The sequence below is a fragment of the Phocoena sinus genome, chromosome 4, assembly GCF_008692025.1.
Source record: "Phocoena sinus isolate mPhoSin1 chromosome 4, mPhoSin1.pri, whole genome shotgun sequence".
Taxonomy (NCBI): Eukaryota; Metazoa; Chordata; class Mammalia; order Artiodactyla; family Phocoenidae; genus Phocoena; species Phocoena sinus.
Window position 1 is genome coordinate 62,662,163 of NC_045766.1, and position 27,326 is coordinate 62,689,488.

Consider the following 27,326-nt stretch of genomic DNA (forward strand, 5'->3'; position numbering starts at 1 on the left):
AGGGCTCGAACCTGTGTCCCTGGCATTGGCAGGCAGATTGTTAACCACTGCGCCACCAGGGAAGCCCCTCTACCAAATTTTTTTTTTTAAAACACTTTTTAATTAATTAATTTATTTATTTTTGGCTGTGTTGGGACTTCCTTGCGGTGCGCGGTATTCTTATTGTCATGGCTTCTCTTGTTGCGGAGCATGGGCTCTAGGCACGCAGGCTTCAGTAGTTGTGGCCCATGGGCTCAGTAGTTGTGGTGCAGGGGCTTAGTTGCTCCGCGGCATGTGAGATCTTCCAGGGCCAGGGCTCGAACCCACGTCTCTTGCATTGGCAGGTGGATTTTTAACCACTGCGCCACGAGGGAAGCCCCTCTACCAAATATTTAAAGAAGAATTAACACCAAATTCTTCCAAAAAAAAAAAATAGAAGAGGAGGAAACACTTCTCAACTCATTCTGTGACACCAGTATTATCCTGATATCAAAACCAGACATCACACACAAAAAGAAAACTAAAGATCAATATGTCTTATGAATATAAATTCAAAAAACTCAAATAAAACTAGCAAACCAAATCCAGCAAAATATAAAAATGACTATATACTTTAACCAAGTGGGATTTATCCCAGAATGCAAAGTGGATTTAACATGCAAAAATCAATTATTATAATACACCATATCAATAGAATTAAGGACAAAAACAAATGGTTATCTCAATACATGCAGAGAAAGCATTTGACAAAATCCAATATCCCTTCAATATAAAAATACTCAACAAACTAGGAATTGAAGGAAATTCCCTAACCTGATAAAGGCATCTACAAAAAAAAAAGTTAGTATGTACTTAATATTAAAAGACTGAATGTTTTCTCCCAAAGATGAGGAACAAAACAAGGATGTCTCTTGCAGCTTCTATTCAGCTTAGAAAGAAGTTCTAGCCAGGTCAGTTAGACAAGAAAAGGAGGGGGAAAAAAGGCATTCATATTGGAAAGAAAGTAGTAAAACGATCTCTATTTGCAGATGACCTGATCTTGTACATAGAAATCTTACTGAGTCCTCTAATAAGTTAGCAAGGTTGCAGGATACAAGATCAGTCAGTTGTAATTCTGTACACTATCAATGAATAATCTAAAATGAAATTATGGAAAGAATTCAATTTACAGTAACATAAAAAAGAGTAAAATACTTGGATTAAATTTAACAAAAGTGCAAGACTTGTACACTGAAAACTATAAAACATCACTGAAAGAAGTTAAGTAAGATCTAAATAAATGAAAGATACCATGTCCATGTTCATGGATTGGAAGATTTACTATTGTTAATACAGCAATACTCCCCAAATTGATTTGCAGATTCAAGACAACCCCTCTCAAAGTCCCAGCTGCCTCTTGTTTTTTCACAGAAATTGACAAACTGATCCTCAAATCTATATGGAAATTCAAGAGACCCAGAATAGCAAAACAGTTCTGAAAAATACCGCAGTTGGGAGATTTATACTTCCTGATTTCAAATTTTGTTATAAAGCTACAGTAATGCTACAGTAAGCTACAAGACAATGTGGTACTTGCATAAAGATAAGATATATCAATCACTAGAATAGACTGAGAGTCCAGAAGTAAACTCTTACATTTATGGTGGATGGAATGTTTTTTTGACCATGCCGTGCAGTTTGTGGGATCTTAGTTCCCAACCAGGGATTGAACCTGGGCCCTCGGCAGTGAGAGCACAGAGTCCTAACCACTGGACCACCTGGGCATTCCCAGTCAATTGAGTTAGACAAGGGTCTCAAGACAATTCATGGAGAAAGAAGAATTTTTTCAATAAATGATGCTGTGACAACTGGATGTTCACAGGCAAAGGAATGAAGTAGAAGCCCCCTACCTCACACCACATGCAAAAATTAACTCCAAATGGATCAAAGACCTAAATGTGAGACCTAAAACTATAAAGGAGTTGTATCTAGAATATACACAGAACTCTTGCAACTCAACAATAAAAAGATAATTAGCTTAGTTTAAAATGGGTAAGGCACACAAAAACCTGCACCCAGATGTCTATAACAGCTTTATTCAAAACTGCCAAGACTTGGAAGCAACCAAGATGTCTTTTGTAGGTGAATGGATAAATAAACTGTGATACATCAGACAATGGAACATTATTTAGTGCCAAGAGGAAATGAGCTGTCAAGCCATTAAAAAAAAAAAGAAAAGAAAAGGAGGAACTCTAAATGCTTATATTACTAAGTGAAAGAAGCCAATCTGAAAAGGTTACATACTGTATGATTCCAATTACATGACATTCTGGAAAAGGCAAAACTATGAAAACAGTAAAAAAAAAAAAAATCAGGGGTTGGGGGGAGGGAGGGATGAATAGATTTGAATAGGGAGGGAGCACAGATTTTTAGGGCAGTGAAACTACTCCGTGATCCTATAATGGTAGACATATGTCATTATACATTTGACAAAACTCAGAAAATGCACAACACCAACAGTGAACCGTAATGTAAACTACGGACTTAGGGTAATAATGACATATCAATGTAGATTCTTCAGTTGTAACTAATGTACTACTCTGGTACCAGATTTTGGTACTGAGGGAGGCTGTGCCTATGTGGGGCAGGGAGTATGTGGAAAAGTTGTGTACTTTCTGCTCAATTTTGCTGTGAACTTAAAACTGCTCTAAAAAATAAAGTCTGTTTAAAAGGAAAAGAAATGGCTAAGGGATCTGAATAGACATTTCTCCAAAAAGCTCTACAAATGGTCTACAAGCATATGAAAGATACTCAGCATCATTAATCATTAGGAAATTACAAATCAAAACCACAGTGAGAAAAAAAAAAAAAAAAAAAACCACAGTGAGATATCATGTAATGCCCACAAGAATGGCTGTAACAAAAGACAGACATGTATGAATGGATAATCAAAATGTGATATATACATACAATGGCATATTATTCAGTCTTAAAAAGGAAAGAAATCCTGTCACATGCTATAACATGGACAAAACTTGAGGACATTATGCTAGGTGAAATAAGTCAATCACAAAAAGACAAATACTGTATGATTCTACTCATATGATGTATCTAAAGTAGTCAAATTCATAAAAACAGTAGAATAGTCGTTGCTAGGGGATAGGGGGTGGGGGAAACGGGAACTGTTATTTAATAGATATAGAGTTTCAGATTTTGCAAGATGAAAAGGTTCTGGAGAGCTGTTTACAACAATGTGAATATACTTACGAATGAACTTACACTTAAACATGATTAAGTTGGTACACTTTATAGGGTTTTTTATCATATGCTTCTTTATCATGATTAAAAAGAAAACACAACTTTTAAAGACTGACAATACCAGTGTTGGCAAGGATGTGAAGAAACTGGAACTCTCATACATCACTGGAGGGAATGTAAAATGGTGCAGTCCTTCTGGAAAACAACTTGGCAGGGAGTTCCTTAAAGAGGTTAAACACAAAGTCCTCTATGATCCAGAAATTCCATTCCTAGGTATATACCCAAGAGAAATGAAAGCATATGTCCACACAAAAACGTGTACATATATGTTCATAGTAGCATTATTCATAATAGCCCAAAAGTGGAAAAAACCCAAATATCCATCAACTAGTGAATGGATATTTAAAATGTGGTATGTGTGAGCACAGTGGTGCATCTGGGCCAGAGGTCAGTGGATCAAAATACAATGTAGAATATTCATACGATGGAATATTATTCAGCCATAAAAAGGAACGAAGTCCTGATGAATGCTACACATGGATGAATCTTGAAAACATGCAAATCAAAAAAACAGCCAGGGCTTCCCTGGTGGCGCTGTGGTTGAGAGTCCGCCTGCCGATGCAGGGGACACAGGTTCATGCCCCGGTCTGGGAAGATCCCACATGCCGTGGAGCGGCTGGGCCCGTGAGCCATGGCCGCTGAGCCTGCGTGTCCGGAGCCAGTGCTCCGCAACGGGAGAGGCCACAACTGTGAGAGGCCCGCATACCGCAAAAAAAAAAAAAAAAAAAAAAAAAAAACAGCCGGACACAAGGGCTTCCCTGGTGGTGTAGTGGTTAAGAATCCACCTGCCAATGCAGGGGACACGGGTTTGATCCCTGGTCCAGGAAGATCCCACATGCCGCAGAGCAACTAAGCCCGTGAGCCACAACTACTGAGCCCACATGCCACAACTACTGAAGCCCGCGTGCCTAGAGCCTGTGCTCCACAACAAGAGAAGCCACGACAATGAGAAGCCCGCGCACCTCAATGAAGAGTAGCCCCCGCTCGCTGCAACTAGAGAAAGCCTACGTGCAACAATGAAGACCCAACACACAGCCAAAAATAAATTAATTAATTAAATTTTTAAAGAAAGCCAGACACAAAAGACCACATATTGTATGATTCCATTTATATGACATGCCCAGAATAGGTACATCTATAGAGACAGCAAATTAATGGTTGGCAGGGGCTGGACAGGAGGGAGGAATGGGGAATTACTAATAGTAAGTATGGGGTTTCTTTTTGATATGATGAAAATATTCTGAAATTAGATAGTACTGATGGTTTCACATTTTGTAAATATACTAAAAACCCCTGAATTATAAACTTTAAAAAGGTGAATTTTATGGTATGTGAATTATATCTCAATTTTTTTAAGGTTAAAAAAAAAGAAATATATCTAGAACACATATACAAGGAGAGTCAACAGGCAGATAATATCCTTGAATGTGACTTCATTTGTAACCCATAGACTGGTAAGACTGAATAAGCTCAGGGTACATATTCTAATATTATTATTTCCATTTTCTTAAGTCATAAAAATACTAAACACTAAAATGTTCAAGTTTACCTGGCAAAAAAGAGAAAAGTATCCATAATCTTACCATGAAATAGAACAACTATTTCCTTTTCTCCCATATCTCTGATCGGTGATGACTTTTTCACAAACATGACTAAAATAGGAATGACTAAACATGAGTAAAATAAAGATGTTAAGGTCTCTATCTTAATCAAGAAACAAGCCTCCAACTTTAGGAATTCCTACTTGGGAGAAATTCGCTATATGAAATTCAAATTTCTAAGACATATGTAAAGCAAATATGTAACCAATTATTGGCACAAATACCCAAATTTTGCTGAGTGAGTGCTCCTCATATAACTGCACAATCTCCCCTGCTGTTTCTTAGACTCTCCAGATGAGGTCTCTGCCCACCTTCTGCATTGATGCCTATAAACTACCTGAGGCTGGTTTCTCAAGATGTGGCCCCTTAGTGGTTCCCTCCCTGAAAATGCTGCCCCCTCTATGGGTTTGGGGACATCGGTGCTGAAGGGAGTGTGATATTGGCCAAACCGCTTGCCCTCTGTGAGCCTCAGTTTCCTCATTTATAAAATAGGGATGATAGGAGCTTCCCTGGTGGCACAGTGGATAAGAATCCACCTGCCAATGCAGGGGACGTGGGTTCGAGCCCTAGTCTAGGAAGATCCCACGTGCCGCGGACCAACTAAGCCCATGCACCACAACTACTGAGCCTGCGCTCTAGTGGCTGAGAGCCACAACTACTGAAGCCTGCGAGCCACAACTACTGAGCCCATGCACCTAGAGCCCGTGCTCCACAAGAGAAGCCACCGCAATGAGAAGCCCACACACCGCAACGAAGACACAACACAGCCACAAATAAAAATAAATAAAATAAATTAATTTTAAAAATAAGGATGGTAATACCACTTCACAGGGTTTTAGTGAGAATTACATTAACCAGTGTCTGTAATGTGCTTGGTTCAGTAAACAAAGGCTGTTATTATTATGATCCAAGGATGCATTTTAAAAAGTCACTTCCAGGGAATTCCCTGGCGGTCCAGTGGTTAGGACTCTGCGCTTTCACTGCTGAGGGCCCAGGTTCAATCCCTGGTCAGTGAACTAAGATCCCACAAGCCATGCGGTGCAGCCAAAAAAAAAAAAAAGTCACTTCCAAACCGTGCACCCACACCTTCCTTATTTATCTACACAGTGAGCCCAAAAGGCAATTGCCAGTTTCAGATGACCATCTACATGGTACTCTATGGATGAGGCCAAGAGACAACCCAAGTGTCTAGTAGATAATAGGACCCAGGAAGCATCTCCTAAGTAAATGAATGAAAGGAGCCTCAAATTCCTTTGCTTACACTAAAGGGTTTGGGGTTTTTTTTCCCTTTTTCCTGATTATAAAAGTAACAGATGAAAAAAATTATTCATTATTTTAAAACTATATATATACAACAGCACAGCAAATTGAAAAGTAAAGAGAAACTTTAAAAGGCACTCATATTCCTACTACCCAAGGGGCAATCTAACATGTTTTGTCATGTTTCTTTTTCATTATTTTTACAGTGTTGAGCTAATTTTATACTTTATATAATTTTATATCCTGCATTTTTTCACTTAGTACATTATAAGCATTTCATTTAATGTTTTATAAATAACTTCAGTGTTTGAATACTATTTTATTATATGGGAACTAACAATTTCCCCATCATTGGATTTTTAGGGTGTTTCCAATTTTCTATTGCAAATTAGATTTTCTGAGTGTCAGAAATATATTTATGTATATATGTATATTATGAGCTCAGAAAAGAATAGAAACGTGTGTATGTGAGTGGGTGCCTTTGGGCATGGGATTGTTGGGATGGGGCAAGGTTTGTGCTTTTATGTTACATACTTATTTACTGTTTAAATCATTTATAGCTAGCAGGGATGACTTTTGAAATTAAATGTTTATGCAAAGGAAGGAAGGAGGAGAGAAGAAAGGAGGGAGAGGGGGAGGGAGAAAGAAGGAAGGAAAGAAAGAAGGAAGGAAGGAAGGGAGGAAAGGAGGAAGGGAGGGAGGGAAGGAAAGAAAGAAGGAAAAAAATTCCTGTACCAATTCCATTTGTAAAGAGCCTGAAAGATCAAGAGCCACAAGAAGTAACTAAGCAAAAAAAAAAAAAGAAGTAACTTAGCAATATATTCCCTTTATATATATTATAGGACAAAGACATATACAGACCTATAATTAAAAAGTAGATATGTTCTCTGAGCAAAAAAGGAAATAGCAAGCTGCAAAGAATCCCAGCCCAACTTACTGATTGATTTTGGATTCTGTGGTGTTTCCAGCTTTGTCTGTCAATTTGATTGTAATGGATCCTCTTCTTATGTTCTTGTTCCAAGTTATAATATCCACAAAGTAATGATATACTACAAAACAGGGAGAGAACATGGTAAGAGAAGAATATTACCAACTGCTTTCCTGAAGGTTCAATTCGTAAAAACCCAACCTCCCTAATACCTGAGTCTCCTTTTCTCTTCCTCTAGTTTTTCTGCAAAGATCCAGGGCAGAATTTTCTAATATTTTTTTCTATTCTCTTTGGTAAAGATGGCCTGAGTGATGGCAGAACTCTGTGGTATGCAGTTGCCATGTGTAGGCATCACTCTTGGATCAGTGTTTCCACCTTATCGACTGAAATCTCATGGCCTACTGCCAAGTATGATTGGTTCACTTCAATCCCTGCCCATTTTAGAATAAACCAAATAGGGGGCCATGTAGAGACCCTCCACAGCTGTCAAGGCGTTCCTCAATCTGGGCCATGTCCACCAGCCTACCCAGCCTCCCTCATCACCTCCCCAGCCTTGCCACACCACGTGCACTGCCATGCTCTCTCTTGCTTCTGGGCCTTTCCCCAACTTGGACACTCTTACTTTGCCCCCTTTGCCAATTCATCCTTCAGGTTCCAGCTGAATGCACTCCCTCCAGAAGGCCTTCACTGACCCGCAGACTAAGTCAGGTCTCTCTCAGAGTTCTTATCATGCTCTGGTATTCTTTCATTAGTTAACACACTTTACTCATTTACAAAATGCAAGAAAAATGATAACCAAAAAGTGGTAAACATATATGTACATCTATACAAATATTGCCTGTATAATGTCTTATGGGGTTTTATAAAAAGCTAAAATATACTACAATGGTAACTAGGAAGGGATGGTTATTCCTCTTTGTAATCCCAGCAGTAATACCTATGGATATCCATTAATTCCTACTGAATAAACGAGAGCACATAACGTATCCAGAGAACTATTCTTCCTCCCTACTCCCTGCTCCCCAAGATCAAGGACGCTCTGGGAAGATGGGGATCCCACCATGATAGTCAGATTTGCTATCTCTTGGTCAGACTTGCAGATAAGGGGAAAGAGGCTCAGGGAAATGACAGTCCCACTAGGGAATAAGGTCAGCCATGGGGTTGCCATTTCATGGCCCATTATTACTCAGGGGCTTGCCCCATTTGGATTGGGCAGACACCAAACCGTGGGCTGCCACCCATGATTCCAAAGAAGGAGGGAAACCTGGTGATGTGCAACCTCTTTTATAAGGGTTGCTCCCAAGAAAAGTGAAAAGGGGGATAAGATTGTAAGATGTACATCTGCCCAGGAAAATTCCTACTTGCTTCCCGGGGCATCTGGTCATCTGCTGCCCCATTTAGCTCCCATCTTGAATACCCAACCTCTCAATGTCTTTAGAAGGTCATTGTTTTAGTTTTGGAGCTGGAACTGGCCCATAGATGTGGCTGACACCTGATTTTTCCTAACCACAATTTCCCGTCTCTTGGGGCTCAAGCAAATTTTCTGGAAGATCTTAGTGATTAGAATGGCCATCCAGTGAAGATAACAACTATGATTTGTTGAGCTTTTAATCCTTATAACTCAGAAGATAGGCATGATTATCCCCCTTTTACCAAGCAGGACATTGAGACTCAGAGAAGTTAAATGTCTTGGTCACACAGCTATTATGTAGGAGAGTCAGGATTCAACCTAGGTCCTTCCAACTCCAAAGTCCATGCTTCACCATGGCCTTCATCTGCCAAGAAGTAGCCAGGAAGCTGAGACTCAGCCATTCCAAAAATAAAAGAGTTGGGCAACGGCAAGCAAGCACGGTCACTCACCGCAGAAGGGTTTCTCCTCAGCTGTGTCAAAGAATGCTTTAGCCATAGGAGGATCCCGCTCCCTTAAATAGTCTTTCCAATTATCAGCATGGTAGCCTATAAAATCAGTCAGAAAAGTGTAACATTATCATGTATTATATAAATGTAAAAGCAACGGCGGAAATAGTGAGAACAGCGGGTTTGACTGCCACCACCAGCGAGACAATCCCCCACGTACCCACTTGCCAAAGGACCCTCCAGTGGCTTTTCCCCCTATCTATTGACATTACATCACCAGCCCTGGTCCTCAGTAGCAGGGGTGGGATTGTGGGGAGTGACACACACTGGGTAGACTAAAAATAGCACTGATATTTTCCAGCAATTCATTTTCTAGATTATTTAAAACAGATTCAGGTTTATACCTAGAACAGCATCACTTTTGGAAAGCGATGTGCTTCCTTGAAGAACTGTGATTGGGCCCCTGAGGTGCAGAGGACTTGGAATTGCTGTGTTACTCTGTCAACAGGCAGGGAAACGTCCTCCTTCATGATGTGCCTACAGGAATGAGGCTGAGGGCCATCCCTGGGGCCTCTCTCTCTCCTCTGTCCCCACTGCTAGGGAGTGGCCTCCACATTCTGACTTAACTGATCTGGAGTGGAACCCAGGCATCAGTATCTTTTAAAAGCTCCATAGATGATTCAAATGCACAGTCAAGTCTGAGAACCCCTTGTCTACAGCATGCCCTGATGTTAACTTGAGTCTTTCCTTTGGGTACAATTAGAGAATTCTCATGACCATCCAGTTGCAAAGTCTCCACCACCCAGAATATTTCCACTAATGCTTAGCAAATATCCAAGCAGTCTCCACGGTGTCTGTTTCCCCAGCCCACCCCTGTATGGGTCCATGCGCACAGCACCAGAGTGTGGCATGAGGGCATTTACAGACACAATTTGTTAGAGGGGTCGCTTTGCCAAACCCTCCCCCAGCAGAGAGGTTGTGTGCCTGGAGAGAGTGCTCCTGTCCCCACAGGAGCAGACTACGTAAGGTGACTGTGCCTGGGTGAGCTTGGAAAGTCTTCTGGAACCTTCTTTTTCTTGCTAGAATAAAGTATCCAGGGAGGTGGCACTACCTTCTGGATGAAATCCTATATAGATTGCCTTTCTAACATTCTTTATTATTAGGAGACCCCAGAGTACTTCACAGAACAAATTGGCTAGAAAAAACTAAGTAAATTTTTTTAAAACACAGGATTTTCAGGCCCATTTTTAGATGGTAAAATGGTGCTAGGATTCTACCAGAAATTAGCTCTTTGTTAATCAGAGTGGGAAACTGCTTGCTGGACTTACCCAGAAGTGGGCAGGACTCCGTCTGTGATATGCCACAGTTGACACACTTGCCGTTCCTATAATCCCGGTAGGAGTCACAGGGATACGCAGTGATGGTGCAGTTCTCTCTCAGCGAAGAAAGGTACAGGTACACGGACCTCTGGTGGTCACACTTAAAATACTGCATTCCTGGGTTGTAAAAGGAATGATCAAAGAGTAGAGCAGTTGTAGCATTTAGTAATAAATAGTGCCTCGCATATTGTTTATACACATAATTTATCATGTCTCCTACATACCAGGCACTGTGCTAACAGCTTCAATGTACTTGATTCCATTTAATCTTTATAAAACCAATAGATCAGGATTCATGCTGACAAATGGCAGGAGACAAGAAGATAGGCATGATTACCCCCATTTTACCTAGCAGGACACTGAGACTCAGAGAGGTTAAAGGACTTGACCTTGTCCTTCCTTTGTCAGTGAAAGGAAGAGGAAATGTCAGTGGTAGTCAGAGATCCACTGGAGGTTTTCAGCAGAAGGCAAGCACATTTAAACCAATCAATACATGAGAGAAAGACGGCATTGGGGAGCAATTTGTAGAGGAAGATCCCCAATGAGGGCAAGGAGAGGAGATAGTTGTGAAAAAGGATGGGGCGGTGCTTCCACCTTGGGTCAGATGGGGAAATGAATGTAAAGACCAACTTTGTGATCTAAGGTTAGGATAGATAAAATGGCTCCTTCGGGTGGGACCTTGATCTAGGTAAAAAGTCAAATCTAGCTTAGCTCTAAGAGGTGAGGGGCGGTATTTGGAATAGAAGCATGAGGAGTGACCATAGGGAGTCCACAAGAGATGTGTATGAGGCTTTTCTGGCATTATTGAGCAGACAAGTGGCAGGGGCTCCATTTCTGCTCCAAAGGTAAAGGGTGAAGTGAGAGGAGCTCAACAATAGGAGGTGGCACTGGAAGCTGTAAGTGGGCAAGAAGAGGTGAGACACAAGCCTCAAGTTAATTCTTGGTGGGTGCCATGTGATGTGATGGTGAGAGAGGAAGTTGATGAGGCACAGAGGTGGCCATCAGAAGAGTTGGAGCTGATGAAGGACTTCAGTACAAAACATCAGAGAGGTTCATCAGAAGGTTGATGGGTCAGACGATGAAGTCATTCAGAAACAGGAACTGGGTCCCAAAGATGGGTAATCAAAGGAGATAAGGATCTCAAGAGCAGACAGTGAACTCCATGGAAAGAGGAGTTGTGATTGTGAGCTAGTAGTTTGGAGAGGCACTGGGAGCTGGAGTCAGATCAATGTTTCTTCTTTCTCCGGAGTCCACATATGCCCATAGAAGAGATCAGTGGAGGACATAAAGAAATAAACTGGACGACAGAGGAGAAGCATAGGGCCAAGCTGGACTGGAGTGAAATCTGACAAGTCGACATTTAATTATTGTTCCTGGAACTTCCACTTGCAGAAACAATGAAGTTAATAATGCTACAGAGGATGTCCTTTGTAAGCAAAGCACATTATCTTTGGCTGCTCATGAATGTAGTTACATTACAGCACACAGGACAGGATTTGAATACACACCATTTATGGTACAATGTGATTGGCCCTACTTATGTCATTTCATCTGGATCATTTTCAAACACTACATCATTCCCATGGAGCCATATACAGCTACCATTTTGGAACAAGATCATCTTTTTCTAGAATTATTTCCATGATTGCTTAATTGTCTCTAACAATGGTGAAATACAGATTCAGAGCACTTGGCGGGGGAGGGGTTGTGTTTTGTTTTTTTTTAATTTTTGGCTGCGTTGGGTTTTTGTTGCTGTGCACGGGCTTTCTCAAGTTGCGGCGAGCGGGGGCTACTTTTTGTTGCGGTGCGCGGGCTTCTCATTGCAGTGGCTTCTCTTGTTGCAGAGCCCGGGCTCTAGGCGCATGGACTTAAGCAGTTTTGGCACGCGAACTCAGTAGTTATGACACACGGGCTCAGTAGTTGTGGCTCACGGGCTTAGTTGCTCCGCAGCATGTGGGATCTTCCTGGACCAGGGCTCGAACCCGTGTCCCCTGCATTGGCAGGCGGATTCTTAACCACTGTGCCACCAGGGAAGCCCAGGGTGGGTTTTTTTAATTCTGTCCCCCACCACACTTTAATGTTGCCCTCCAACTACCCATTTTTGTTTTGTGAGTTTTTTCTCGTGATAAAACTAATACATGCTCATTTAGAAAATAAAAAATAATAGCAAATTATGATGCAAAAATTACCTAGAAATCCAACATCCAGAGATCACCACTAATAATTATTTGGAGCACTTATGTTTAGTGTTTTTTTCTGCACTTACACATGTACAAATAAACATTTAAAAAACAAATTGGGATTATACTGTATAATTTGTGTATTTTTCACTTAACATCATATTGTAAGCATTTTCATTAATCTGACAATATGGTTTTTAAGAATTACATTCCTTTGTGTAGGATGCACCATACTATTTAATAATTTTCCTGTGTTGGACATTTAGATTATTTCTAAAAACTTAACTATTATAAACAATGCCATACTGAATATCTTCACTCTGATTTTTGTCTACATTTTCCATTATTTCTCTAGGAGAGATTTCCAAATGTGTAATTTCTAGGTCAAAGACACACCTTTTCAAGAGAGAGAGATAATTCAAAATCGCTTTTAATCATATGGTTATTTTTTTTAAGTAGTATATTTGAGTAATAATGTTTAATTTATAATTTATATTTATACCACCGCTATCTTCCCAGGAAATTTGTTTTTGATTAAAAACGATTTCACATAGGATAATATCAGATTTTTTAAATACGTCTTTTTTAAACCACTATTTTACAAAATATAAAGTATCTGCACTTACCTCCAAATATTGTTTTGGGACAACCAGGTTGATCCAATCCTCCGTTTGGGTAGAAGTCTATGTTTCCTAATGGTTCCCTGTAGCCCAGTGCTAAAAGACAATATACTAGGCTTTTATACTGCTTTGAACTTCTCCCATCTCACAACTCATTTGCCTGTTTAGGATATAGGCAGAGATTGTCTCATTCTTGTCTTTGCTGCTGTTGTTGTCGTTAAACCTATTTAAATATTTTGTCCAAAGTTAGCCAGATAGTTAGTTAGAAAGCAGTGATTTCCAAGTAGGAGACTATGAAGCTGGTAACAGAATTTACTTCCCATATTTCTGAAAATGTAAGAGAGTTTGGTCACTCATTCACTGCATGGCTGATAAAATGATATGTTTCATGTTTATATTTGGCTGGAACACTCATTGCTAGGTGCTTCCTGAGCCTCTAATTACATGTGTGTAAGTCTTTAATGAATAAGAAACAGGAAAAAATGAACCTTTACTTAGTAGGAGAAACCTTTAAAATTTGGGGATCTAGGATGGTTAAAAGATTGGAAACTTCTAGAAAATGGGGACCTAGAAAATTATAGATTTAATAATTGCTTATTCTCTTTAACCTTGTAACTCCAAAGTAATCAGTAAAATGCTTGATTAAAAGTTTATACAGGGGGGCTTCCCTGGTGGCGCAGTGGTTGAGGGTCCGCCTGCTGATGCAGGGGACGTGGGTTCGAGCCCTGGTCCGGGAAGATCCCCCATGCCACGGAGAGGCTGGGCCCGTGAGCCATGGACGCTGAGCCTGCGCTTCCAGAGCCTGTGCTCCGCAATGGGAGAGGCCACAACAGTGAGAGGCCCGCGTACCACAAAAAAAAAAAAAAAAGATTATACAGGGACTTCCCTGGTGGTCCAGTGGTTAAGACTCCACACTTCCACTGCAGGGGGCATTGGTTCAATCCCTGGTCAGGGAACTAAGATCCCACATGCCGCGTAGTGTGGCCAAAAAAAAAAAAAAAAAAAAGATTATACATATGTATGTATGTATATATATATATGTATAAACAAATATATAGTGTATCATTGCAATAATGATAATAGCTATTATATGTTCAGGAAACTACATGTGTCTGTGGGTGTGACACTAGGGGTTTTACACAGATTTCTTCTAATTTTCACAATGTCTGAAAAGCAGCCATTGGTAAATTCAGATGAAGTAAGTTACAGATGAAGATTCTGGGGCTTGGAGGACTTATGGACCAAACATGATACCACCAGAAAGAACCAAACCCGGGATTTGAGTCCACCCCTGCCTTGACTGCAAAGCTTATATTTTTCCTTCAAAATTTGCCCTCTCCAAGAACAAAAAATAAATTACTCTATGCCTTCAAGCATTAAAATAACATTGAGGTACTGCACCTAAGTAAGGTAATACTTCGCAAACTGCATAGTAAGAACACAGCTATTTCACAGAGACACTTCTTCTAAGGCAAACAATTGCTGAATACCACACCAGAGTGCCCACAATAGGCAGTCAAGGGTGTTTCAGGTGGTTGTATCACAAAGGAGATGTACTATTAAATGTCCACTATGGTCTGTCCCCTCAGCCCTCCCCCAAGTTCCTACTCCAGCTCTTCTCCCAAACATCTGGATATAAAGACCCATCTGTAACATCAGCCCAACCCCCAAGCCATGTACCCAATCCCAGAAATGAAATCAACACCATAAAAGATAGAAATAGCCAGGAAGATCCACAGAGAGCTAGAGACCTATAGGTGGTTCAGAAATGCTCTGTGTGGAGAGACACAACACTTAAACGTATCTTTCAGCTTAAGGTAATAATGACAAAGAACCAACAAAAACAGGGAATCATGCATCCAAACCCAGTTGTACTTATGGAAACATTTGTCCACATGGTATGCAAATCAGCCTGTCCTTGACTGGTCAAGATGATCACTTTAAAAATAACAGGAGACAATGGGAAATGCACCTCTACTCCATCAGGAGATCCTGGGTGCCTGCATTAAAGCAGCTTCCCTTCAGTATTCTTGTGGATTTGGAAACTTGCCCGGTAGGAAAAGAGGGAATCTAGAGGAACCTGATCCACCCCTGCATGACAATCCCCCTAGTGGGAGACTCTTTGGGAGTCTGGGGGTGACGGTGTGGGTGGTCACTGACCCACAAGGAATGTTACCATCAATGTCAGAATGGATGACGTCAACGAACTGTGCATCACCGGGATCTAATCTGTCCTCTGGAGGTCTCCCATTGAATAAAGGGCCTGCAGGGTCCAGACCTGGAAGGAAAACAGAGTCGGCTTGGCAGCCCCTGCAGCCGGGCTTTGGATCCCTCCCCACGAAGATGGCTCACAGGCTTCGGGGAATCCTCGGGTGGGCAAGCACTCACATTCCCATCCTGCTGTGTCAGGCTCCTTTCCACAGCCCTGTATAGCCTTTTCCCACACTAAAGGTGGTTACCCTCACAGTGCCCCCTGAGAACTCATCCGGACTCCATCTGGAGGTGTACTATACCTTGTGCAGGGCTCCACGGCAGGGAGTGCACAGACATATGGGGACCAGGGACTGGAATAAACTGGTTCCTCAGGAAAAAAGCATCTAAGAGTGCATATAAAAAGCAGACACTGTACTTATCTTTATCTCATTTTAAATAATCCAGAAACTTCACTCAACTTTTCTTTCTTGTTATTAAAAAAGCTCCTTTATTGTTTCCATTTTTATTCACATTTACTGGCTCACCTGGTCCACATCACAAAGGAGGAATGGTAGCTATTGTCATTCCCATTTTACAGATGAATGAACTGAGGTTCAGGGAGGTCAAGTGTCTTAGCCAGGGCCACAGCCTCACAATGCAACCACCTCTCTCTGTTGAGCTTTTGGTTTCATTGAACTGGGTTTGGCAAACTGAGTGGGAAAGTGTGAGACTCACTGGTCAGGCCAGGTATTAGACTAGGTATGGAAGAGGGAAATTAGGTGGGTGCCAGTTCCTGCAGAATTAACCCACCCCATAAATGGCTGAACTGATTTCTTGCTCTTGGTCAATGTTAGCTGGACATTCCTCACCATTATTATGAAATATCTGTAAAAACAAGAGAGCAGCTCCTATGATGATGTAACCACAAACTAAAAACAAAACACCAGAGGATCCCAAAGACCTTGCTAACTAGAAACTTACCTGGAGTGAAAAAGGTTTCAAGGGATGTCTGCGAGTTTTTAATCTACGAAGTCACTTTAAATGACATCCCCTATCCCCCCCACCACCTCCATGGTATAAAATCCAAGAGATAGCATCTTTGCCTCAGCAGTCCTGGTTCTAGCCCCAATCTCTCCATTTCTCCCTGGCCAACACCCTTGCTTCCTTGAGGCATGTCTTTATCTGCCCCCTTATTTTATCTCCCTCTGTTTCCCCCACTCCCCCACCCCCCAGCTTTTCTTCCCCTTCTGTCTGCTCCCAACTGAAACTGATGTGGGGAGGAGGTGGATCAACACCCAGGTACCCAAGTCCACAGGATATTCTCTGCACAGAATGAGAAACACAACCTTGGAAAGACCTTGCTGGGGAAGCCTCCCCCTCCTCACATGAAACAGCCCCATTTCCAGTCTGAGAAAATGAACAGTGAGAGCCTCAGTTTATAGCAACCTCCAGATCCACAGCAGATATATTGGCTTACCATATAAAATCCAAACCAGGGCAATTTTGAAAGTGATAAGGCTGCTATTAATAATTATGCCAGGACAGAAGACACAAATGAGGACTGTCACAGTAAACTTGGACATATGATGTCCTTAGAGATAAGTCATAGCAAATGATCAGCTTACACTGTCAGCCAAAAATCACAAACTGCCCCAAAAAAAGCTGCGTATTTTGTGTGAGCAGAGACCATTGGAGTCAGATGGATGTGACGTGGAACCCCAAACCTAGCATTAACCAGCTGTGTGATCTTAAGCAGGTTACTTTACTTCTCTGAACCTCAGTTTCCTTATCTGCAAAATAGAGGTAGAATTAATTGCTACCTCAGAAGACTTACCAAAGCACTCTGAGATCTGAATCCAGAATATTGAAATTATTACAGAATAGAAACAAAAATGACAAAATGGAGCTCTTTCTTGTTGCTCTGTGATCGCCAGAAAAGTGTCTAGCTAGTGATCCCTGGCTTTGATTACAAGATTAACCAGTTTGAGAATTTGATAAAAGCTCTGGACCTCTCCCCAGGACAGCCGTCAAACATTTTGCATGCGTTTTCAGGGGCCTCTTACTCCCATCCCCAAGGTCACCATGAACTAACTCTCCAAGGCAGTGCTGTCCAATAGAAATATAATGTGAGCCACATATATAATTTAAAACTTTCTAGCAACCACTTTAAAAAGGTAAAAAGAAACAAGGAAAATTGACTTTAATAATACATTTTATTTAACCCAGTATAGCAGAAAATTATTTCACCATGCAGTCAATATAAAAAATTTGAAATCTTTTAATACCCTTCTTTTGTACGTAGTCTTCAAATTCCAGTGTGCGTTTTGCATTTACCGCATGTCTCAATTTGCATTAACAACATTTCAGGTGCTCCGTGGCACCTGTGGCTTGTGGCTCCTATATTGGGCAACACAGCTTTGTGGTCATTTCTTAAAGTATGGTGTTCAGACCACCTGCATCTTCTGGTTAAAAGTACAGACCGGGCTTCCCTGGTGGCGCAGCAGTTGAGAGTCTGCCTGCCGATGCAGGGGACATGGGTTCGTGCCCCGGTCCGGGAAGATCCCACAGGCCGCGGAGCGGCTGGGCCCCTGAGCCATGGCCGCTGAGCCTCCGCATCAGTCCGGAGACCTGTGCTCCGCAGCGGGAGAGGCCACAACAGTGAGAGGCCCCCGTACCGCAAGAAAAAAAAAAAAAAGTACAGACCGCCGGGAATTCCCTGGTGGTCCAGTGGTTAGGACTCCACGCTTCTACTGCAGGGGGCATGGGTTTGATCCCTGGTTAGGGAACTAAGATCCCACATGCCTCGCAGCGTGGCCAAAAAAATAAAAAATAAAGGAAGTACAGACTCCTGGACCCCAAGCCCAGAGATTCCAATTCAGCAAATCGGCATTGTATCCAGCACCCCAAGGTAATTTTTGCAAGAATAAATTTAGTGTATTATCAAGTGATGTAGGTACTTGAAATGTTTTTAAATCCATTCATTTCTTCCATCTTCTGTTGAAGAAATTAATGAAAAGTAATACCAGGAGATGTGCCTGGAGAGCAAAAGGAGAAGCAAGAGCAGAAGAAAAAAAGGGAAATGGAAGAAATGAAGCAGCCATTCTGGTCTAGATAATCAACAAGCGGAATCACCCAGTTCTTGGGAGTTGGGAGTGAATTATGGCCTTGGGTAACAGGCCAAATTCCCGCCCCTCAATCCAGTGATCCCATTCTGGCAGGGCAGTGGAAGGTGAGTGGAGAAGGGAGATGCTTTTCCCCTGAAATAGCTCTCAGTAACAGGTGAGATTGACCTTGGGGCTCAGAGAGGATGAGGAGTTGGGAGAACATGGGTCCCTCAGAGGAGACAGAAAATTGAGCTGCAGACCGTTGACTGAGTCCAGGTCACAGAGCAGGGCCACGTGGGCCCAGGGTGGAAGGGAGGTTGGCTCAGGGAATTTCCATGGTCAGAGGCCAGGTTACACTGCATTCCCATCCAAAGTAGTTGTGGGAACAGGTTCACTGGGCGGCTGAGGAGCAAAATTAGGGGGTAGATAGAATAAGGCAGTGGTGGGCTAGAGCCCCCCAGCACCAGCACTGGAGACCAGTTTGCTTATCTCTTCCCAAACTGTGTGGTCAGTGATGTCAGGTCAGTAGCTTGAAACCAGCCACAGTGGGAGTATTTACATCATGGAAATCAGCAAATGCTATAAATCTTTTTTTTCGAGAGCTGATCAGCTTCTAAACACAGCACTGGGAAAAGTCCCAGCTCCCAGAGGAGAAGCTCCCAATAGACAAGGAAAACAAGCACATTTGAGCCATCTGTCCTTTGTACCCATAAGGGAAAATGAATTTTTAAAAAGTAAAGACGTACTGCTTTCTAAAACATTATAGTAATAATTTTAAAAAATTGAAAAATAGCTTTGCTTCCCTAGGAAAGCAAGTAAATAAGATAAGGGCAACCTTGGCCTTTGGGGTGAAATTGAGAAAAAAAATAGCCAGGAAAAAGAATGTGACCTCAAGTACCAGAGTTAGAAGAGACACCGGCCAATGTGGGGGTGTGTGTGTGTGTATGTGAGAGGGACAGATAGATTTAGGGCAGGGGGTGGTGGTGGGGACATGCCCAGGGCCACATGTCAAATTAAGTAGCACATTCAGACCTGTGGCTCTAAAAGGTTACCTCCCAAATGTAGTTGGTTTGAATCATTTACCTCTCCCCTCCCTCCCTCTGTTCACATCTACCTTCCAGATTTCCTAGATTTGGAATGGCTATCTCAATGTAAGGATCGATTCTGGGAAAGGTATGGAAGGCTTGAGTCTCTGAAAGAGAAAGCCTCCCTCAGACCTTCATCTGTAGCTATGGAAAGTTACAGAACACTAGGCAAATGAACCCAGCAAGGGAATCTTTGGAGTTTCACCTGCTGTTGTTTCTGAGGGTTTTTATTCAGCTTTGGCCTGAAAGCCGATATTCACAGAGTAAGCTCCAGACAACATAATTCCCATCTCATTTCCCTATCATGAGGCTCCAGCTATGCCTGGGGATATATTAGGTACATAGTTCAAACTATCTTGGATTAAATGAAAGGAAGAAGGCTATCTGCTTGGGGCAAAATCCCCATGGGATGTAGCTGTTTTTCTAGCCATAAGAGAAATAAAGTCACCACCAATCTTTTCTATGGCATATACAGTTTACAGAGTGCTTTGGACCTATTTTATTAAATAATAAATTTAATATTGCTAAGGTCAATTACTACTACGGTCTTCCCTTTGCACAAGAGGACATTTGCTCAGAGAGGTTAAGTAATTGGAAGAGCTGGCTTTGAACCCAAGGACTAGGATTGCCCTGGGCAGTCTGGTTACCCTGTGCCAATTCACAGGAAGCCTTACCTGTAATTCTTCCCAGCTGGCCATTGTACATCTTTCCAACAAACCCAGCTACATGGGCTCCTAGACTTACTCCAATCATGTAAATGTCATCCAGAGAAGCTCCTTCTGCCTGCAATTTCAAGAGGTCCATTGTTATAAATTGTGAGGGGCCAAGGAGTTGACAACATCTGGAGAAATTTCCTAACTGTTGACTTTGGAGAAACATTTCTAGGCACCTTATATCCATTATCTTATTGAAATGTCACAACACCCCGACAAACTAAATGCTATTCCTTTGATTATACAGATGAGGAGACTGAGCCCAGGGTTGAAGTCATCTGCCCAAGGTCAGGCAGGGAGGGCGCAGGGCAGAATTCAAACCGGTCTGTCCAACTCCACACTTATGCCTTCACCTTTATGCCGTGGTGTCTCCATTCATGCTTCTGCTAGAAGCCAAGCTGAGACATCCTTAAAACCTTCCCAAATGAGAAGGGCAACCAAACATTTAATGAACTCCTTTATGTCCATGCTGGCTCAGTTAATGAAGTCATCATGGAGAGGGAAGGAAGGAAAGAAAGGGGCGGGGCACACTGACCATAGTCCTGGGCCAGCCATTCATGAGTCATTTTAATATTCACTTTCCGGAAGTCTGTGGCTTAAGTAGGAAGCTCATGTAAAATTTATGTCACCCCTGGCCACCAGGTGTGACTCTCTGAAGTAGTCCTGATGTCAAGTCACTTTTTTTTTCATAAAAAGGACAGTTCATGAGATAGATTAAATTATATTTAAGATTTATTTCATCTTTTAAGTCTTCTGAAAACATAAATCATACACACAAATCGTTCATCAACCATGTGTATCAGTTTTGGTTTTGGATAATCTGGTCACTAAACTTTTGGCATTTCTAAGAAAAGGAATATCTATAGAAGTTGAGGAAACTCTAGGCATTGAAGCCAGGAAACCCCTAGACAGAACCTCTCATACCCATTAGACACCTTTATGTGAGTTAGAAAAAGCTGCCCCTTCCTCAGGACACTTTGCTGTCATTCACTAGAAGATTATCATAATAGACATATAAATCTACAATGTCTACAATGACAATGGTGCTGTCTTAGATGGGTGCCCTGTGCAGTACACCACCTGCACAACCATACACATGGGCGTTGCCTTGGGCCCTTCCCTTCACCTTCCCTGGGGCTTATTCAGATTTGCAAAACATTGCAAAAGTAGTCCTTCTGGTCACTGTAGTTATCTCTTGGCTTTAAATATCCAGATATTGAACCAGTTTCAATTTGACCCTGAATCATCTAAGAGAATTCTCCCTTACCAGCATTTGGTCGATAAATTCCTTCAAGACTATTGCTACTTTTCTGGTCTTTCTAGACGCATGGTTGTATATTACAGTTGTAGCTCCTTGATTCCAATCAACAACAACCACGTTCATGTCATCTACAGAGAGCAAACCCTCTACTAAGTCCTCCATCCAAACTGGAGGAGAGCCTGTCGGTCTGAATCCATGGACAGCGAAGATGGTTTTCTTGGTCACGTTCAAGTTCCCCAAAACTGTGGAGTTGATGGCTTGTGCGCAGGTCGGGTTTCTCCTTGTGTAGAGCATCAACTTCACATTTAGTCCCGTTCCAACCACTGCACTGTGAAAGCTCAGTTTGGTAAATGAAGGACATGTTTCATCTGTGTCTGAAAATAAAAATTATATGGCATTGTGACGGTTCTTTCCTTAGTTGGGCGTCAAGCAAAAGTGCTGTCCTACACTCTTTGGAGTTCTTTCTATGTGCCCCACGGCACCTAGTAAGAGGCTGGATCTAGTTGAATGAAGTTGCAAAGTCAGACCTGATTCGGAGTACATAAGTAGTAACTTCTTTTTCACTGATAAAACCATTTTTCCAAATCCTACCCTCTTTCAAGGTCTAACCCAAAAGTCACCTCAACGAAGCCTTCTCCGACTCTCCCAGCCATAATTACTGTCTGTCCTTCAACCCAGAACTCCCCAAACCCCTCTATGTGCCACATTGACCACACAATGAAGACATTTTCAAGGATGTATTATGGGTATTTCTGTACATACGTGTCTATCCCACTAGACCAGTCTCCTTGAAATGGTGTCTTGTAATCTTGTGTATCCCTCACAGTGCCCAGCACATGGTAGAGGACTCAATAACAGGATCTGTGGGGTCCAAGCATCTCTTTCCTTGTCTATAGCACCCACCTGGGACGGTGGTAGAGAACATGATGTGCCTTGCCCTGCACCTTTCAGAAACATCTGAAACTGTTAACCATGGTGGCCTTTCTTGGGCTCTCTCTCTCCTTCTTTGCTCAAGCACCACCTTTAAGCATATGTCCTGCTGACCAGGCTCTAAGAATGGAAAAGCTGGGGATGTAATGGGAACAGCTTAAGATGAGCTGAAAGTAAGAGAATGTTTTACGGCAGAAAGTAAGAGAGTGCTTAAAAACATGTTATAGGGACACAGGAACCAGCTTGAAGGGGCTTCTGCTGGCCAGATCTGGGATAACTTGAGGACAAAATAATTAAGGAGAGTAATGAATGATAGGCCTTTGAAAACCAGGAATCCATGATTCCATAACAAATAAATACATAAATAAAGAAACAATACCTACATGGAGAAGAGAGGAGGACTCTTACAATATAATGCTGAATGCAAACTGATTAATGTGGAATGCATGCTGGAGTTGAAATTCATCATTTTGCAACCATCATAACAAAGATTGGTTAGGCAAGAATCATCAATGGATGCTAAACTGAGGTTGGGGTGGGGATGTGGATCTTGAGGAGAAGCATGATATTTGTACGGTTTTAAAGTATCTCCCACAGGGACTTCCCTGGTGGTCCAGTGGGTAAGACTCCGTGCTCCCAATGCAGGGGGCCCAGGTTCAGTCCCTTGTCGGGGAACTAGATCCCACATGCATACCACAAGTAGGAAGTCCACACGCCACAACTAAAGATCCCACATGCTGCAACTAAGACCCAGCACGACCAAAATAAATAAATATTAAAAAAAAAATAAAGTGTCTCCCACAGATTGCTCATTAGAGATTAGGGAAGAAATATTAACTGTAAGATTGAGAAAGTGAACAATACCTTGACAAGGTTATCAAACTTGGCATCACCAATGAGGAGCAGATGGATATCATGTGCCTATAGCTGTAATGCACTGGGAAGGACACAGCTTCACCTGTGAAGTGTTCTAATAGGGAATGCATAGCTGGAATCTAACCATGAGGAAAAATCAGACACACATAAAAAGAGGAATATTCTATTTTTTAAAGAAAGAACCTGTATTCTTAAAAAAAAAAAAGTCAATGTCATAAATGACAAAGAAAGACTGGAAATGTTCTACATTAAAGGAGACTAAGGCTTCCTTGGTGGTGCAGTGGTTAAGAATCCACCTGCCACTGCAAGGGACATGGGTTCGAGCCCTGGTCCAGGAAGATCCCACATGCCGCAGAGCAGCTAAGCCCGCGAGCCACAACTACTGAACCTGCGCTCTAGAGCCCGTGCGCTGCAACCACAGAAGCCCGCACGCCTAGAGCCCGTGCTCCGCGACAAGAGAAGCTACCGCAGTGAGAAGCCCGTGCACCACAACAAAGAATAGCTTCCTCTCACCACAACTAGAGAAAGTCTGCATGCAGCAACGAAGACCCAACGCAGCTAAAAATACATGAAAAAAAAAAAAGTAAACCTCTGATCGACATTGGTATCCAGACACAATAATATGATGATTGAGAGGACTATTTTTTAAATTATAATAATAATTATTATTTATTATTATTACTATTATTGTGACCCTAACCATGACCATTCTTCAGGAGAGGGAATAGACTGGGAAGACAGTTGACTTGCAACTGGCCCAAAAAAAGACAAGAGTGCCTTGGGAAACATCTGTTCTGACTTCTTCCAATAAGAATTTAGGAACCATTTGCCCTGGGCCCCTATTCTCAGTGAGTCTGCACTTGCACACCCAGGAATTGCTCCTCCCTTATTCTGAGCCGCAGGGTGGCCTTCATCCTGGGGGCTCTGCCTTTCCTTCACAACCTGGGTCCATTCATGGATACTTTTACTTGGAACTTCTTGCAAAGGCTCTGGTACTTAGGAGTGAGTGAACTTCCAAAACAGAATGAGCAAAAGAAGCTCAAATAGAAGGTTAGAAATTAAGGAGGCTTTGAAATGCCTCACCCTAGAAAAGATGTGGCTAAAAATTGAGCCCCAAAGTCATCTATTCCTCCTTTTACTCTGTACTATCCAGTAGATTGTGCAGTAAAGCATGCTTACAATGTAAATACTATCTTTTTTTCCCCAGCTTTATTGAGATATAATTGACAAATAAATTGTGTAAGTTTAAGGGGTACAATGTGATGATTTAATATATATTAAGAAATGATTACAACAATAATGTTAGTTAACACATTCACCTCACATAGTTAACTTGTATGTGTGCGTGTGTGTGTGTGTCTATGTGTGTGAGAGGAGAACATTTAAGATCTACTGCCTTAGCACATTTCAAATATACAATACAGTATTGTTAACTATAGTCACCATGCTGTGCATTAGACGCCCAGACTTATTCAGCTATGTAAATATTTTCTCCATCTGTTGGCCCCTTTCATTTTTCTCTTCCTGTAGATCACTTGCCCCAGGTGAACACGGACTGAAACTTATCTGGTGCTTGTAGATCAAGTCGCAGAGTAAATAATTGACTGTTCAATTAGTCATTTTATTGGACAGGAAGAGTCACAGGGTAGGGCTGAGCCTCTAGGTCTCAGCCATCAGTAAAACTGGGTTTTGTTCCTGGTTGTGTGACTGACTCACCAGGTGGCCTGGGGAAATTATGTCATCTTTCACTTGCTACCTACCTGCCCAAGAAAGTTATGCGGCAGAGATTAATTATGAATGAGGTCATACGGGAAAAGATAGAGATCCCTTTCCAAAGAAGGGGACTGCTTAATTACTAAGGTTTGTTCATTTTGAGCCAATTGAGCAATATTATGTCAATGTGTCATAAACCGTGTGTCTGAGTACTTGGAAGGCTCAGAGATGCATCCTGAAGTTTGGGGCCAGAGCTATTTTTCAGCAGAAGCTGCCAACTTTAATGACTATGGAATGGTTCAACCAATCTTTTTGGCTTGCGGAGTCCTTACTAGAAGCCTTTAAAACTGACAGTTACGGAAAAGCAAGAAGGGCAGAACAAATGGATTTTTATTTTTCACTTGATAGAACCACTGTGACTTCAAGTATTTTTAAATGTCTTAGTTATTTTTACAACAGCATTGTGCTCTGGAAAAGGCCATTGCTTTTGCTATGCGGATTCCCCTGTCTCTCTTTTCTTTGTTTTATTCCGTTTATATTTTCTTTCTCATACTGGGATGTTTATAGCCCGCTTTAATTTTTTCTGGCATTGACCTTTATAACTTTCTATGAAACACTTAAATCTCTATTTCATGGGATGTCAATGTGTAGCCTGTAGGTCAGAAATAGACTACATGCAGAACTGCTCCAGACTTAGCAATATTTATTCAGATTTATTTATCCTCCAATGTGAACTCCTGGCAAGGAGATTTGGGCACCTGGAAACTGTATTTCAGACTGTTGTAGGGCATATTTTTAACTTCTGCCATGTGTCCTGCTGCTGACCTTTGTCAGAACAGTTATCTTTCTTTATTCTGCTCTAGTCCTTGCTTTAGTAACTCGAGACAGTATCTAATGACCCTCTGTTATAAATGATGAGGGCATTAGCACACTCAATACTTCTCCCTTCTACCTCCTGATTTTTATTAGTTATAAAATTACTTTTAGTTCATCTGGTAATTCCTATTTTAGTTTAAAAATAAAATTTAAGCCTCTGTTTCCTAGTGTATCAATCACAGAGAGCTTCTATTCTATTTACTGTATCTATTCTAGCTCCTCGTTCCCTACCAAGAAAGATAAGAAAGTCACTGCACTTGTATTGCCTCCTGTATTGTATATCCTCCTTGACCTCTTCTCCAGAACACACACATACACACACACTGACACAAACACTGTCAAAATACAGTCAATCCTCTTTATTCGTGAATTTCATACTTGTGAATTCACCTACTCGTTGAAATTTATTTGTAGCACCCCAAAACAAGAATTTGTCACCCCTGCTCGGCATACCGGTAGTTTGGGTGTGCCTCATCCAAGGGACATCCACTCCACTCCCCAGGAAGGAGGGCCGCCCCTCTCTCCTTTTCCCTTAAGTGGTTTCTCTCCCTCCTCTTCCTCCCTGGTGGCAGGGACATCCTGCCACTTGGGGAGTGGTCAGCAGGGGACCTCTGGTTTGCATTAGGAGGAGAAAACGATTTGACCTCCACTTTTCTCAAATCCAACTATGCCAACAATAAAGCTGATACTTTTAGCCCTGGGTCAAGTTCTCAATTGGTTGAAACCCAGACGGAAGAGGAGTGTGATTGCCACTCAGACCTCAGCAGCAGACTGGGAGCCCTTGAGGGCCAAACCTTTCTTATTTTTAATAAATTAAAAAATTACATAATATTTAATACATTAAAAGAAGAATGCAGAATATCTGTGATAAAGCACAGCAATAAACACTCTACCTAAGGACTAAAATAAAACCCAAATGTATTTGTAACCCCCAAAATCAATACTTGAGGGGCTTTTCCAGTTATTCACGGCTAGGTGCTGAGTGGCAAAAAATCTGAGTTGCCCCACACATCACTCTCAGCTGAGGTCAAACACAGCGACACTCTGCCTTCTTGTTTCACCTCCCATAGCAAATGTCCTTTACCTGGCCTCTTACTGCCGTGTTTTTTGCTTCTTGTGCCTTTTCTTGGTGATTTCACTGTTTAAAATCCCCCAGACATAGTCCTCAAGTGCTGGCTGGCATTTCTAAACTCATGAAGGCTGTGATGTACCTTACAGAGAAAATGTGAGTGTGAGATAAGCTTTGTTCAGGTATGAGTTATAGTGCTGGCCATGAGTTCAATGTTAGCAAATCAACACTATATATTGGGACTTTCCTGGTAGTCCAGTGGGTAGGACTCCACGCTCCCAATGCAGGGGGCCCTGGTTTGATCCCTGGTCAGGGAACGAGATCCCGCATGCATGCCGCAACTAAGAGTTCGCATGCCACAACTAAGGGCCCACATGCTGCAGCGAAGATCCCGTGAGCCACAAC

The 27,326-nt window shown here is 41.9% G+C and overlaps 1 protein-coding gene across 1 annotated transcript in view; it reads right to left on the reverse strand.

Annotated features, from left to right (window-relative positions):
• LIPH (lipase H) overlaps positions 1–27,326 on the reverse strand; it is a 45,757-nt gene that overhangs the window by 8,665 nt on the left and 9,766 nt on the right. The window contains exons 2-8 of the mRNA XM_032630823.1: positions 21,464–21,831; positions 20,158–20,266; positions 15,278–15,379; positions 13,108–13,197; positions 10,251–10,418; positions 8,926–9,021; positions 7,075–7,186 (exon numbers count right to left, since the gene is read on the reverse strand). Coding sequence (XP_032486714.1) covers positions 7,075–7,186; positions 8,926–9,021; positions 10,251–10,418; positions 13,108–13,197; positions 15,278–15,379; positions 20,158–20,266; positions 21,464–21,831 — 1,045 coding nt within the window. The remainder of the gene's footprint in view (positions 1–7,074; positions 7,187–8,925; positions 9,022–10,250; positions 10,419–13,107; positions 13,198–15,277; positions 15,380–20,157; positions 20,267–21,463; positions 21,832–27,326) is intronic.